The sequence below is a fragment of the Aquarana catesbeiana genome, linkage group LG06 (genome assembly GCF_042186555.1).
Source record: "Aquarana catesbeiana isolate 2022-GZ linkage group LG06, ASM4218655v1, whole genome shotgun sequence".
NCBI lineage: Eukaryota > Metazoa > Chordata > Amphibia > Anura > Ranidae > Aquarana > Aquarana catesbeiana.
This window is the reverse complement of record NC_133329.1, coordinates 346,906,297-346,921,467: the sequence shown is the minus strand read 5'-3', so window position 1 is coordinate 346,921,467 and position 15,171 is coordinate 346,906,297. Positions and strand designations below refer to the sequence as shown.

Sequence of the window (15,171 nt, the reverse complement as noted above, 5' to 3'; positions counted from 1 at the left end):
CCACGGAGGAAACTGATAAAACCGTTTCCTCCGAATTAAGAAATCATCCTGGACCTCTCAACCTGCCTATTTGAGAATCCACGATGACAGGGAACTGTGTTGTCACTATATTATATATATATATATATATATATATATATATACACACACACACAGTATCTCACAAAAGTAAGTACACCACAAAGAAGAGTGATGATGGATGGTGGCTTGGAAGCCTCAATAGAAAGAAGGGCTATTTCCCATCTACATACGTTGAAGAAGACCCTAACAATCAGTTTTCAGATGCTTAGTGTAAATTCTATTTTTATAATATTTTTTTATTTTTTGAACCGAAATGAAAAAGTACAGTGTCTCACAAAAGTGAGTACACCCTCACATTTTTGTAAATATTTTATTATATCTTTTCATGTGACAACACTGACAAAATTACACTTTGCTACAATGTAAAGTAGTGAGTGTACATCTTGTACAACAGTGTATATTTGCTGTCCCCTCAAAATAACTCAACACACAGCCATTAATGTATAAACCACTGGCAACAAATGTAAGCATACCCCTAAGTGAAAATGTCCAAATTTGGCCCAAAGTTTCAATATTTTGTGTGGCCACCATTATTTTCCAGCACTGCCTTAACCCTCTTGGGCATGCAGTTCACCAGAGCTTCACAGGTTGCCACTGGAGTCCTCTTCCACTCCTCCATGATGACATCACGGAGCTGGTGGATGTTAGAGACCTTGTGCTCATCCACCTTCCATTTGAGGATGCCTCACAGATGCTCAATAGGGTTTAGGTCTGGAGACATGCTTGGCCAGTCCATAACCTTTACCCTCAGCTTCTTTAGCAAGGCAGTGGTCCTCTTGGAGGTGTGTTTGGAGTCATTTTCATTTTGGAATACTGCCCTGCGGCCCAGTCTCCGAAGGGCGGGATCATGCTCTGCTTCAGTATGTCACAGTACATGTTGGAATTCATGGTTCCCTCAATGAGCTATAGCTCCCCAGTGCACTCGTGCAGACCCAGACCATGACAATCCCACCACCATGCTTGAATGTAGGCAAGACACACTTGTCTTTGTATTCCTCACCTGGTTGCTACCACACACGCTTGATACCATCTGAACCAAACAAGGTTATCCTGGTCAGTAATCCATGTCCTTAGTCTGCTTGTCTTCAGCAAACTGTTTCCGGGCTTTCTTGTGCATCATCTTTAGAAGAGGCTTCCTTCTGGGATGACAGCCATGCAGATCAATTTGATGCAGTTTGCGGCGTTTGGTCTGAGCACTGACAGGCTGACCCCCCACCCCTTCAACCTCTGCAGCAATGCTGGCAGCACTCATACGTTTATTTCCCAAAGACAACCTCTGGATATGACGCTGAACTGGAGGTTGACCGATATGGTTTTTCTCTGGCCGATGCCGATATTTAGAAATTGCGGTGGCCGATGGCCGATATATGATGCCGATTTTTTTGAGTCGATATGTTAGGCCGATTTTTTCCCTTCATCTTATAAAATCTAACAGTTAGACCCCTTTCACACTGGGGCATTTTTCAGGCGCTTTTGGGCTAAAAATAGCGCCTGTAAAGTGCCTGCAAAACGGCTCCCCTGCAGTTTCAGTGTGAAAGCCCGAGTGCTTTCACACTAAGGCGATGTGCTGGCAGGATGTTAAAAAAAGTCATGCAAGCAGCATCTTTGGAGCGGTGTATACCGCTGCTCCACCACTCCTGCCCATTGAAATGAATGGGCACCGCTGCCGAAGCACCTGCAAAGCGTTTTCAGCAGCGGCGCATTTAACCCCTTCCTCGGCCGCTAGCTGGGTTATAAGCGCCCCGCTAGCAGCCAAAAATGACGATAAAGCGCCGCTAAAACTAGCAGTGTTTTACCGTCAATGCATGCCCGCTCCAGTGTGAGAGCAACCTTAAGTAATAAGTGATACAGAAATTTTTTTACATTTAAACATTTATTAAACAAAACAAACCTCCAATCAGTTCACTTGTATGTATAATTTAGATTAAAAAAAAAAACAAAAAAAAAAAACTATATCTTAAATATTAAATACACAAAAACAGGTAATCAAAACTTTTGGCCAAAAAAAAATTGGGCTAACTTTACTGCTTAGTTTTTTTTTTAATTCATTAGTGTATTTTTTAAAAAAAAATTGCATTTGAAAGACCACTGCGCAAGTACCGTGTGACATAAAATATTGCAACAACTGCTATTTTATTCCCTAGGATCTCTGCTAAAAAAATATATAAAATGTTTGGGGGTTCTAAGTGATTTTCTAGCAGAAAATACAGGATTTTTACTTGTAAGCAACAAATGTCAGAAAAGATTTAGTCTCAACACAGTGGATATATAAATCAAACATTGAGCAACAGTCCACAAAAATGTGAAGCGAGGGGCTCTTCCCGTGAGGGTGTCTCCAGTCACATGAGGATGGAAATCACTTGTCTGTAGTCACTCTCAGTAACACTTCATAGGTAAATAAATACTCTTACCGACTGGGGTGGACCCTAAATGTCGTACGACAAATGAGTCAAACAGGCTAGAGATCCTATGAGGTCTGGATCGGGTGCTGTACACAGGAGATGGTCAGGTAGGTCCAATGTGGTGTCCCTGACTCCCGCTCCGTGGATTCCACAGGCAATCTACGATCCAGATAGAAGTTGCCCAAAAACACTTCCTCATGGACTCCAAACAGCAAACATGTGGGAAATAGAAGGAAGGAGGACTCCGGATAGTGCAGGTCAAACCAAATGGTTTATTGATAATCGGTCATGTATCAAAAATGGCACAATAAAATTGATCACAAAAATATGTAAAAAAAGAGAATAAAAGCAATGTGGGGTACAAGAAATGCTAGCCTGACATGTTTCAACACTAAAAGGTTTTCAACTGGGGACGTTCTCTTTGAACTGCTGCTACTGGATAGTTTCTACTACTTAGTTTAGTTTCTATTTCATTTCATCTCTCTTCTCGACATTGGGGATCACTGACTATTCTTTGCACTCTCATTAATTGACTCCTGGGGATAGAGTTAAAGACTCCTTGAGGGTGGGACTTTGAGAGACCATTTAGTAAGATCAGATCAACACTTTCCTTCCACTCCTAAAACAACCTTTTTGGGACCACGAAACATGGGATCATTTCCCTGTTTATCGTGTATTCAGTGTAATTAAATGATTACAGGAAAAAGTATATCACACCCCCTCAAAGGTTTTGATATTCCAATTAAAGGCCACTACACTAGTTATGAAATAGGGAAGGGGACTTTTTTATTTACTGAGAAAATAGATGGAAGTAGAAACAACAAACATACACGTGTAACCCAGAAACATCATAAGTATCTATTGTATTTTGATAGAATGAACACATATTTTTGCCTCTGTGAGTATTTAGGTCATAGTGAGTTCCTAGGCAACTTTTCTTATTAAATACCATTGAAGCTACTATCAAACAAGGCACCCACATACATCCCCCTAAATATGTTGGCCATCTCATTTATATATAATCTAAATGTTATATATTCATTATAGGGTTCCAATAGATTCGATCAGCCTTTCTCAACCTTTTTTTTCCCCCAGAGGATTCCTTAAAATAACTCTTAGGTCTCAGCAGACCCCAGCTAAATGAATTTACAAGGATTCAGTGGGAAGAATGTTCCTTAAACTGGTAGTCAATGGGAAGAATATTTCCTTTACAGACAGCTAAATAAGATCATCGGTATCGTGCAGATGGATTTGCCAAGTGTTGTTGGACCCAGAAGGGAGGGCAACCAGCAGCAGTTCAAGAAAAACCAAGCAACCTCTTGAGGAACCCTGGTTGAGAAAGGCTGCATTAGATGATCATTGCCAATACCTACAGTATGCCTGGACACTATTGGTTACATTAATCACCCCAAGCATGCACCATGGAAGGGGGTGTGGGGGTGTGCACTTGATATGGGTTTTCAAGTCATGGTCTGGTCCTAGCCTAGTTTTCAGATGATATTAAAATATCTAAAGGGCTGTTTCAAAAAGAAGTGCCTTGAACATTCTGCCTGTTCCTCAGCATATTACAATTCTCCTGATGAAAGTTTTCTTTTTTCTGTTTGCACAGCTAATAGATGGCCGTATCAGTAAGAACATTAATGTATCATTCCTCCGCTCTAAAATTGGCATAGTGTCTCAGGAACCGGTGCTGTTTGACTGTAGTATTTCTGAAAACATCAAGTATGGAGATAATTCCAAACAGCTTTCCATGGACCAAGTGATCGAAGCATCAAAAAAGGCTCAGCTTCACGATTTCGTCATGGGGCTTCCAGATGTGAGTAGGCAGCTGGAGAGGTTCAATTGCGCATGGTGCCCGGTGGATTTGTGGTACTCCTTATATCATCCTTAGAGCACTGCAGCTCTTAGTTAAATAACTACTAGACTCCCGATCTTCATAGTATGTTCCGCCTAGTTTTGTGTTGCTTTCCCCCCGCACTGTAAAAAATAGAGAGGTTGGGACTTAATTGTAGACAAACTGTCCACCTAAATTGATCCTAGTTTGTTTGTCAATTGGGTGGATACTAGACTTTAAAGCACAGAGCCTATGAAAACACTGTTTCTATAATCTATTCGTGAAAATAGGGGTGCTATACATAACTATAAATGGTAAAGTATAACAATGAAATGTGCATCAATGTAAACAAAATATCATAAACGGAACCATATATTCAATGAGTCTGAAAAATTCCTCCAACAATAAGTGTCCAATCACATGCTCCCAAATAATAAATATACTGACAGAAGTGCTTCAAGCTCCTGTGTCCCGTTTTCAGCTTAAGCCTGCTGTTGGCTGATGTCATAGGCCCAGTCTAGGCTCTGAAAAGATCCCAACCATATACTCGGAATCCACCCAGTAGCATGGACTGGCAGCTGGCTCAGCCTCTCAGTGAGCCACTGAGAGGCTGAGCCAGCTGCTCCCACCCCCTGCACAGCCCAGTGCCCCAGTGAGAGATGGAGGAGCAGAGCAGAGAGTCGGTGATTGACCGGCACAGGCTCTCTGCAGGCTCAAGACTGAGAGCTGAGCGATTAGTGGTGTTTGATTGCTCAGTTTTGGGTCTTAGAGGAGGTGGGGGACAGATGCAGCTGGGATTGGTGCTGCAGCCATCAGGTAAGTATGATTGCTTGTTTTTTTATAAACCGATACTTCTCTTTTAGATAACATTTTCAGTGTTGAAAGGCTAATTAATCATAAAATAGGAAGTAGAAAACTTTGGTGCTCTATTTAATGAAAATGAAATACAGCTGAATTCACATTGTATTGTTTATTGATTACAATTATGTTGCTGCCATTGGATATTAGATAACAATATTGATTGTTATATAATTTTCTGTTACAGAAATATGACACCAATGTTGGAGCTCACGGGTCTCAGCTGTCTCGGGGACAGAAACAGCGTATTGCAATTGCTCGAGCAATTATCAGGGACCCTAAAATTCTTTTACTTGATGAAGCAACATCTGCATTAGACACGGAAAGTGAAAAGGTGAGGGATTAAAGTCAAATTATCATTTAGGGCTAAGTTCACTTAGGCATAATAGTAAGCCAGAAAAGTGAAAGGTGCAGCCAATTCTATCCTCTTCACCCTATATAACCTTAATCCTATCCTTCCTTATGGAGGTGGAAGTGATGTAAATTCCTCCTCTGCAGAGAAATAGACATTTTGTGGAAGTATGAGGTTAGGAGAATCATAAACCCCGCGATAAAACCTGAGATTTTCTATATGTATACTAGACATGTACAATTAGTTTAGTTCCGAATTCGTTTTTTTCGATGAAATTCAACAAATTTGTTAATTTGGAAATATTCGAATTAACGAAAACCCGTTTAACAAACTTTTCCCAAAAATTTGAAAATTCAAAATTCGAAAACTTGAAAATTTGAAAATCCGAAAATTTGAAAATCTGAAACAATGACTAATAATAAATATTACTAACTATTAAATTATAGGTATTGGAATTTCCTTTCAAATTTGGCTGTTATTGAACATAACGAATACAAATTTTTCCAAAGTTACAAATGATCCAAAATAACGAATGTGGCATCTAAACGAATGGAATGCAACAAATTAATAATCATAGTACATGTTTTTTTTATTATTAATTTGTTACGTTCAATTCATTTAGGTGCGACATTGGTTATTTCGGATAATTCGTAACTTCGGATAAATTCCTATTCGTTACGTTCACTAACAGCCAAATTTGAAAGGAAATTCCAATACCTATAATTTAATAGTTATTTTTAGGTAGTTATTTAGTTTTTTTTTTTTTTTTTTCTAATTTTCGGATTTGTCGTTCTTATTTTTTGGATTTTTTTTCTTATTTCGAATTTTCAAATTTCAGAATTTCCAAATTTCCAAATTTTCTAATTTTCAAATTTTCACATTTTCAAATGTTCTAATTTTCAAATTTTCTAATTTTCTAACTTTCAAATTTCCGAATTTACAAATTTGTTCTAACGAACTTCGATCATAATGAATGACAAGAAAAATGAAAAAAAAAATAATTAAACAAAAACTAACAAATCTTTTGGCAGTGCACATGTCTAATGTACACAATGACAAATGCTTCCTACACAGCTCCTGTGTTCCACCCTTGGTGGAGACTAAATGGGGTCATGAAAAAACACATTGCTCAAGTATGTTCCACCTTTGAAACCTACAAGCCAGCTGAGATCAATGATGTTCATGACGTATAAATAGGAAGTGGCTAAAAGATGTTGATTTAGATCCACCCCTCTAAGATTCAAAGAAGGATGAAAAAAGAGGAGGTTGGTGTTTAATGAAAACAATGGCAACTTTTATGATTCACAGTGCTTTGCCAAACTAATGTTACCCAGCTAGGGTTTAGATCTACATCAACATAAGTTTTGCAAAAAAGCTTGTAGGGGCTTCATCTATCTCATGGGTAGTAATCAGGGTGAAACAGAAACCCCTATACCCCTAAAAACGTTACCTTTTTTTCAGGTTTATATAAGTGTGGATCCCAGAGGCAATAGGGCTGCCCCCCAAAGTTTTAACCCACTAGTCAGTATTAATTTTTTTTTTTTAAATTGTTCCTTTAAGTGTGTGCGGGGCACCGGACACACAGGTGTGTATAGGAGGAATACAGTTTTTTAACTCACGTGATTTAGGCTGGCAGCTTTATTGGCGTCCTTCAGAATGTCCTCGGGGCACAGAGCAATGCGCCCCAAATACTCCCACTGTTGATTTCAGCTTTTTTTCCTGTGGTATGCGATTGGTAGTCCGTAGGGCGGTGCTTTCAGTGGCATTGCCTCACTTCCAGAGGAACACAAGGCCTCTCTGAGTCGGCTGGGCAGTAGCGCGACACGCTGCAGCATTTATTTGTTCGAAGAAACATAATGTGATTGTGAATGTGAAGTGAGTTAATTAAGTGTACTGTACTACTAAGGCTTATATCACCTCCATACAAAATGGCTCGGTAATATATATCCATTGATTAAAGACCATCCTTAATTTAACAGGCCGTGCAGATCTCTGTCATGAAAGAGATAGAGACTGTCATTTGAAGCTGCACTGAAACATATTCTGATGTTCTGTAATTTGTTTTGTAATTTCTGTAATCCCCCCCCCCCCCCCCACATGACCAGGCCATTTTTTTCTATTTAGCACTGCGTTGCTTTAACTGACAACTGTACCCAAATAAAATGTATGTCCTTTTTTTCCCCACAAATAGACCTTTCTTTTGGTGGTATTTGTTTGTGCCCCCCCCCCCCCCCCCAAAGAAAACTTTTGAGCACCAGCCGCCACTGGTGGATCCTGAAGAAGCAGTTTATGCAAAACACGTTGATCCTCTATGCTGACATAATGCTGCAATTGTGAATTTCAATACATTATTTATATCTGAAGTATTTTGTATTTTAACTGTGCCACCATTCATAGGAGTTTCCGATTCACCCTGGTTACTACCTATGGTAGAGATGGAGCACCATCAAGCGTCTTTTGCAATGTAAATTAGGGATGGTGCCTCAATGAAACTGTTTGTTGCTAGCTCATCTCACACACAATATCATTTCTAATGACAAAAGTTTTGCTTTACATGATATTTATTGCGTGGTCTTGGTTTTCAGACAGTACAAGCGGCCCTGGACCGAGCAAGAGAAGGTCGTACATGCATCGTCATCGCTCATCGGTTGTCTACCATTCAAAACTCTGACATCATTGCTGTCATGTCTCAGGGCTTTGTGATTGAGAAGGGCGCACATGAAGAACTCATGGAGAAGAAAGGGGCTTACTACAAACTTGTCACGACTGGAGCACCTATCAGTTAATGAAAACAGACTAATGTATCAAATACAGGAGTGCTAAGGAGTAATCGATACACAAAGAGGGCAGACGCTCTAGGGATCTAAATATCATATTAACAATGCCTATGAGCTGTGAAGTAGTACAGTAAGCATTGTCTGATCTTTTTTCTTACTTGTGACAGTTGGACATTCAAAGCTGAATGTATGCAACTAAAATACTAAAAAAAAAAACAGTTTCAATTTGGCTTTACTGCAGGAATGACAGAGTTATGGCAATGGTGTGAATTACTTTAGCCACTCCCATATAACAGCAATGAAATAGTCATTCTCAAAAGTCAGTGTTTTTAAGTTATTTATTGCAGAGGTAAGCAAATTCAAATTAATTAGAAGCCAGTTGGTACAATAAAGGAGCCATCAAGCACTTTTAAGAAAAACAGGAAACATCAGATTCCATTCACAATAATAGAAATTAAGAAAGTTAGGCAGCATTCTTGTTTTTAAAGGGTTAGTTCACCTTTACCAAAAACTGCCTATACAGGTAAGGAGTAGCTCTAAATAAAAACAAACTGTGCAGCTCTGACTAAAGCTGAATATTGCTCTTGCTATAGGCGTAGACCATTTACATACCTCATGATGCCTGAGTAGGCCTCTCTTAGCAACGTTCTAGGAGTTTTCCAGTAAATGGCCTACACCTATAGCAGGTGGCATTGTTCAATTTTAGTTTTTTGTTTTTTTGTAAAGGTGAACCAACCCTTTAGGCACATGGCTGTTCACTTTGTTTAATTTATCAAAGTTAGTATATTAGTATAATTGGGAAGCATATATGACATTTTGGTGTCAAGGTGGTGTATCACCACAGCCTTCAATCAAGTTGAACTCTTTTAATTAATAAAATTCAATCCAGAATTTATCTTTAAATCGTTGATTTTCCTGTGGTGTCCATCAGACCTGGTCTCATAAGATGGCGACTTTGGTAGACACTAAATATACTGGGGCATCTAGGATTACTTCTAGACTCAGCAATGGTGTTGGTACGTAATATTGTTCAATCAGGCTGGTTGACACTTATCCACATATACAAATGTAAACTAGCATGCTGTATATATACAAAGGCTGTTGGTTTCTGTCCACTATGTGCATTTTTCAGAGGTATATCAGTAACACTTTACATTGGGTAAAAGGCAAGGTTCACTGGGGCTTTACCAAATTTTAGTTAGATTTGTAAATAATAATTTTTCTAATATATATTGATATATTTATAAATTTATGTACACTTTGATTCGGTGTATTTGTATCGTAAAATATGGTCCTAAATCATACCTTTTAACATTCTGAGATGGTAATGAGGGACACCTATTAGCAAAAGTATGTAGGCATAGGACACACCCCCTGCCACACCCCCCTTAAAGGAGAATTGTACAAAATCAAGATTGGTTAAACCCAGAAGTGCTTTTTTACCACTACTATTTCTTTATATTGGCTTTTGGAATTTACAAATGCAGGAGTTTTAGAAATGGTGAAAGGTTTAGCACTGAGAAACACTTTTTGATAGATAAGTAGTGCATTTTAAATACAATTATATAGATCAGACCGAAATGAGGGACAAATGAAGAGGAAAGAGGGACTTTGTTCCAAATCAGGGACAGTCCCTCGAAATCAGGGACGGTTGGGAGCTATGTCCTAAATAGAGAGATTTTAAAACATACTTCAATACCATGTAAAGAAAATTAGATGTATTCTCCTTGAAAAAATACACTTTGAGAGAAAAAAAGCCAATGGCTATAATTTTAATTGAAAGTTGGGTTTGCAAAATGTAATTCAGGAAGATGCTGAATACAACACAGGAAATACACAAGAATATTTTTTTTCCATTAAAGTTGATATTTAAGATCTTTATTTTTTATTTTTATTTTTTAAACCAATCTCCAGGCAGTTATAAAAGGCACACGATAATGCAGCTCTGTATTAATTAATGCATCGTTGAATGTATGTAAGCAATGTAAGTACCTGAATTTGAATTGGTATTACCGGCTTGTAGTCTGTTTTACCGTAGCGTTCAGACTGGGAGAGGGAGCCAATCACAGGTGTTGAAGCCCTCCTGCACTACCAAGGAAAATGCTGATAGCAGATGTCAGAGTGTCAGCTGATTGGTCTGCTGCTTGTTCATTTACTGTACAGTCACAGGCTGGGGGAGAGAAAAGCCCTATAAATGTTACTTCGAGGCAACAGGTTTCCTGTCTGGCAGACAAGACTGTGCTGTGTGGCAGAGCTGTTTACATTTCAGGACTGGTTGGACAGAGATGCAAATGAATTGGCAGGTAAAAAACTTCCTATTAGGTATTTTGGCAGTATATTTAGCTGTATTTGCTTAGAGCTCAGCTTTAAGAGTTCATTCACACCAGCCACTGTGTCACAATGCAACAGTTAGTATGCAGTGCAGTCCGGTGGGATCACTGCAGTGCCAATGCGCCAATCTCAGTGTATCACACTGTTTCTTTCTCTTTTTTTTTTTAAACAAACTTTATTGAAATGTTACACAGTGACATTTTATTAAGTTCAATTGGCCGCCGCATGAGTTGAGGCAGTGGATTGCCTTGCACTCGCCTGCATATCTGCATTTTATCTCAGATCACTACAGTGCAGCTCTGGGCTGCATTGCAATGTGAATAGGATGTACAAAAAGTAATGTCTCCTAACAGTGCCTGGCGTTTTACATTGCGGAAAAAACGCCGGTTACCACACTACTGTGAATTGATCCTTACTTTTCTCTGAGATGTGCACACACAAATATGAAACTGGCGACTGTCTCTGAATGGACAATTTATATAAAAACCGTATAAAATCAGCACCCTTCAAGTGAGATAATATGGCAGAGGCACCTAGACATCCAACCATTCACTACAGAAAACAGATATAAAAGTCTGAAAAAAGCAAAGCCCACTGCAGGCTAATTAGTATCTAAAAAAATAGAAGACCTTTTCTGAAAGATGTTCAATTTAGCAAGGTGACTTTGAAAAACTAGAAATGTTTTTTTTAATGGCTCATGGCTAATCATTATAATTAAATTGTCTGTATCAATGACTGAAATAAACATTTTTAATAACAGCTTCTTTGTGGCCTTACAGTATATACAGTATTCACTTTTTTTTTTAACAAATTATTTATTTTAACAGAAACGGCATTACCATTCCACAGAACAGAAAGTTCACGACCATGACAGAGCACACAATACAAAGCGAGCTATTCACATGGTTAACAAAGCATTTCCCTAAATGTACTTCTGTACCTCAGTAACATCAACTTATATAATGTTATATTAACCACTTCAGCTCCGGAAGATTTTCCCCCCCTTCATGACAAGGCCATTTTTTGCTACACTGTGCACTGTGCTACTTTACCGGCAATTGCGCGGTCATGCAATGCTATGCCCAAGCAAAATGTATAATAACTTTTTCACACAATTTGAGTTTTCTTTTGGTGATATTTGTTCATCACTGGGTTTTTTATTTTTTTGTGATCTAAACGAAATGAAATGAAAATTTTGAAAAAAAATCCCCAATATTATTTACTTTCTGCTATAAAACATCCAATAATAAAAAAAATAATACAATGTCTTCATAAATTTTGGCAAAAATGTATTCTGCTACATGTTTTTGATAAAAAAAAAGTCCCAATAAATGTATATTATTATACATTAATAACTAAAGTATTCACAGCTCTTCACTTTTCCCACATTTTGTTACGTTACAGCCTTATTCCAAAATGGATTCAATTCATTATGTTCCTCAAAAGTCTACAAACAATACACCTTAATGACAACGTGAAATAAGTTTGTTTGAAATCTTTGCAAATGTATTAAAAATGAAAAAAAAAATCATGTACATAAGTATTCACAGCCTTTGCTCAATACTTTGTTGAAGCTCCACACTTTGGCACCAATTACAGCCATACTTTGGCACCAATTACAGCCTCAAGTCTTTTTGAATATGATGCTACAAGCTTGACACACCTATTTTTGGGCAGTTTCTCCCACTCTTCTTAGCAGGACCTGTGACGGACTCCAGACACCCTGACTGGGTATCTCCGCCAAGAAGCTGCTTCCCAAGCTCTGGAACAAAAGACCAGTGAATCTGGCTATAGTTACCCCAAGAACTAGGCAATACCAGTTTTGCAGCAAACCAGAATAAGAACTGTTTATTGAACAAACTTACACAAAATATATACCCCACAGGAGGACATCCCCCTCCCAATCATATTACCCCAACAATACAAACTGCACACAGGAATATAATTACCATGCCCTAATTAACTAGTCACTTAAACCATCCTAGATGACTCAAGGCCCACCCAGATAATGTTGTGATTAATCAGATATCCCCACTTTAGGTCAGACTTGCTGGCTTCGAGTTTACAAGTACAATACACATTATTACAAGTATAAACACATCCCCACAGTAGTTTGCTAGCAGACAATAGGTGTGTTAATTAGCACATTTAACAATGGATGAAAGACCCTTAGGAGCCACACTAGACCTACCTACAATAAACACATTATAGCAGGCAACCCCAGACAGGTGGCTTGAGTTGGTGACATCACCATCTGCTTTGAGTCTCACAGTGTGAAGCAGTCACTATTGGCAATGAGGCAGCTAGGCTCTATACATTGATCTCAGGCCTAGAGTCCCGGAGTCTGTGTGTCTTGGGGAGACATGGACTTGAATCCAAAGTAAAATTACTCCAAGGGTCCCCCAGGCATACACCTTAAATGCCAGGGCCCATAGTCAGTGGGTAAGAGGCTTGCTTCCAGTCCTCTCCAAAAGCCGGCTAGGTCTGTCACAGGACGTCCCAAGCTCCATCAGGTTGAATGAGGAGCATTGGTGCACAGCCAATTTCAGATCTCTCCAGAGATGTTCAATGGGGTTCAGGTCTGGGCTCTGGCTGGGGCACTCAAGGACATTCACAGAGTCCCCTAGCCAATCCTTTGTTATCTTGGCTGTGTACTTAGGGTCCTCTTGGAAGACGAATCTTCACCCCAGTCTGAGGTCCAGAGCACTCTGAAGCAGGTTTTCATCAAGGATGTCTCAGTACATTGCTGCATTCATCTTTCCCTCAATCCTGACTGGTCTCCCAGTTCCTGCCACTGAAAAACATCCCCACAGCATGAGGCTGCCACCACCATGCTTCACTGTAGGGATGGTATTGCACAGGTGATCAGCAGGGCCTGGTTTCTTCCAGACATGAGGCTTGCCAATCATGTCAAAGAGTTCAATCTTTGTTTCATCAGAGAACTTTGTTTGTTCTGAGAGTCCTTCAGGTGCCTTTTGGCAAACTCCAGACAGGCTGCCATGCTCCTTTTACTGAGCAGTGGCTTCTGTCTGTCCACTCTACCATACAGGCCTGATTGGTGGAGTGCTGCAGATATGGTTGCTCTTTTGGAAGGTTCTCTTCTCTACATAGAGAAATGCTAGAGCTCTGTCAGAGTGACCATTGGGTTCTTGGTCACCTCCCTGACCATGTCCCCTCCGTGACTCATGGGCCGGGACTTGCTGACAGGCTCCCGCTGTGTGCAATCACAGCAGTGTCAATGAGGGGGGCATGCATGCGCCCTAAACCCTGAAGTGGGCAGCGACGTATGGGTGGGTCTACATTGGTCCCCCATCCGCCGTTCATTGCGGGCGGGCGGTCACTAACTGGTTAAACCTATGCCGTGATCATCGGCGAGCAACACCATTTCTCACACTTGTAATATTTTTAACATAGCAGAACTCTAAGGCCTATCTAGGTCCACGTGGTAGAAAGCGGAAAGAAGATAGAAATGAATGGGGGAAAGAGGAGAGTAGGAAAGAACAAAAAAAATTGGAGGGGGGGAGAAAGGGATGGGGAGAGACCCGGTCACACACCCATGGCATGTTGGATGAGCTATGTAAATCAGGTTGATGAAGAGTTTATTGCTGAGAGGCAGAATCCACATATTAAGGTTCTGCATTAGTTGGATTTCCATCATCCTGGCTAGCCAGTGAGATATGGTTGGCGGGTGGTAAACGTCCACGATGCTGGGATGCACGCCTTTGCAGCAGCTCAAAGATGTTTTAAGAGTGAACTTTTGTATTTCTTGATAGACAGTGGGGTATCACTGTAAGGGCAATGGAGACACCTTTGGACAGCAGCCTTGTGAATCTGCGGTGTGGTAGTGTTAGATGTACTAGCAGATTTAAATGAAATTGAAGCTGAACATTTTTTAAGCAGTTACAGCAACTGTTTTTTTTTTTTTTTGGGATGAAGGTTTTGCATAAAATAATAAAAGCTAACCATGGTAAGCACCGTTATCAGTGTTAAATGGTTTATCTCAGTCCTCTAACTGCCACTTTTGCTGGACAGCTTGGTCTGTTAAAGGAAGTTGACAAAAATAAACTTACTGGAGTTCATTTTCTAAAGGCAAATAGACTGTTCACTTTGCAAAGAAAGAGGGAATTGTTCCCAAAGCTTTGTAAATGATGTGATGCTCTGTTGACTTCCATATTCCAATAATGTGCAAGCAAAAAAATGTTTTTTTTTTAATTTCCTTTGCACATGATTGGGTATACTTTGCAAATGGAATCTTCACCACATTCACTAAGCTCTGGGGAAAATGCCCTTGCAAAGTGCAACTTCCCTTTAAAGGGAGATGCCTTTAATAAATCAAAGCCAGTGCCATGATCACCAGGTAAGTCCAAAAAAAAAAAAGAAAAAGAAAACTACTCATCATAAGTCATCATATCTAAGAACTATTTTGAATATTTTTTATCTTTGGTTTTAGGTTTAATACTCCTTTAAGCACTTAAGGACCTTTAAGGAAGGATTTGCCCCTTTAATGACCAGGCCATTTTTGACAATCGTGCAGTC

At 39.5% G+C, this 15,171-nt stretch overlaps 2 protein-coding genes across 3 annotated transcripts in view; one reads left to right on the top strand and one right to left on the bottom strand.

The window, feature by feature from the left end:
- LOC141147030 (bile salt export pump-like) overlaps positions 1–11,354 on the top strand; it is a 108,546-nt gene extending 97,192 nt beyond the window's left edge. For both annotated transcript variants that reach the window (XM_073633998.1, XM_073633997.1), the window contains 3 exons: positions 4,093–4,299; positions 5,363–5,509; positions 8,113–11,354. In XM_073633998.1, coding sequence (XP_073490099.1) covers positions 4,093–4,299; positions 5,363–5,509; positions 8,113–8,313 — 555 coding nt within the window. In that variant the 3' untranslated portion in view covers positions 8,314–11,354. The remainder of the gene's footprint in view (positions 1–4,092; positions 4,300–5,362; positions 5,510–8,112) is intronic.
- Positions 4,325–15,171, bottom strand: part of NOSTRIN (nitric oxide synthase trafficking) — a 143,080-nt gene continuing 132,233 nt past the window's right edge. The window contains exon 17 of the mRNA XM_073634000.1: positions 4,325–4,460. The gene's annotated coding sequence lies outside the window, so the exon portion shown is untranslated. The remainder of the gene's footprint in view (positions 4,461–15,171) is intronic.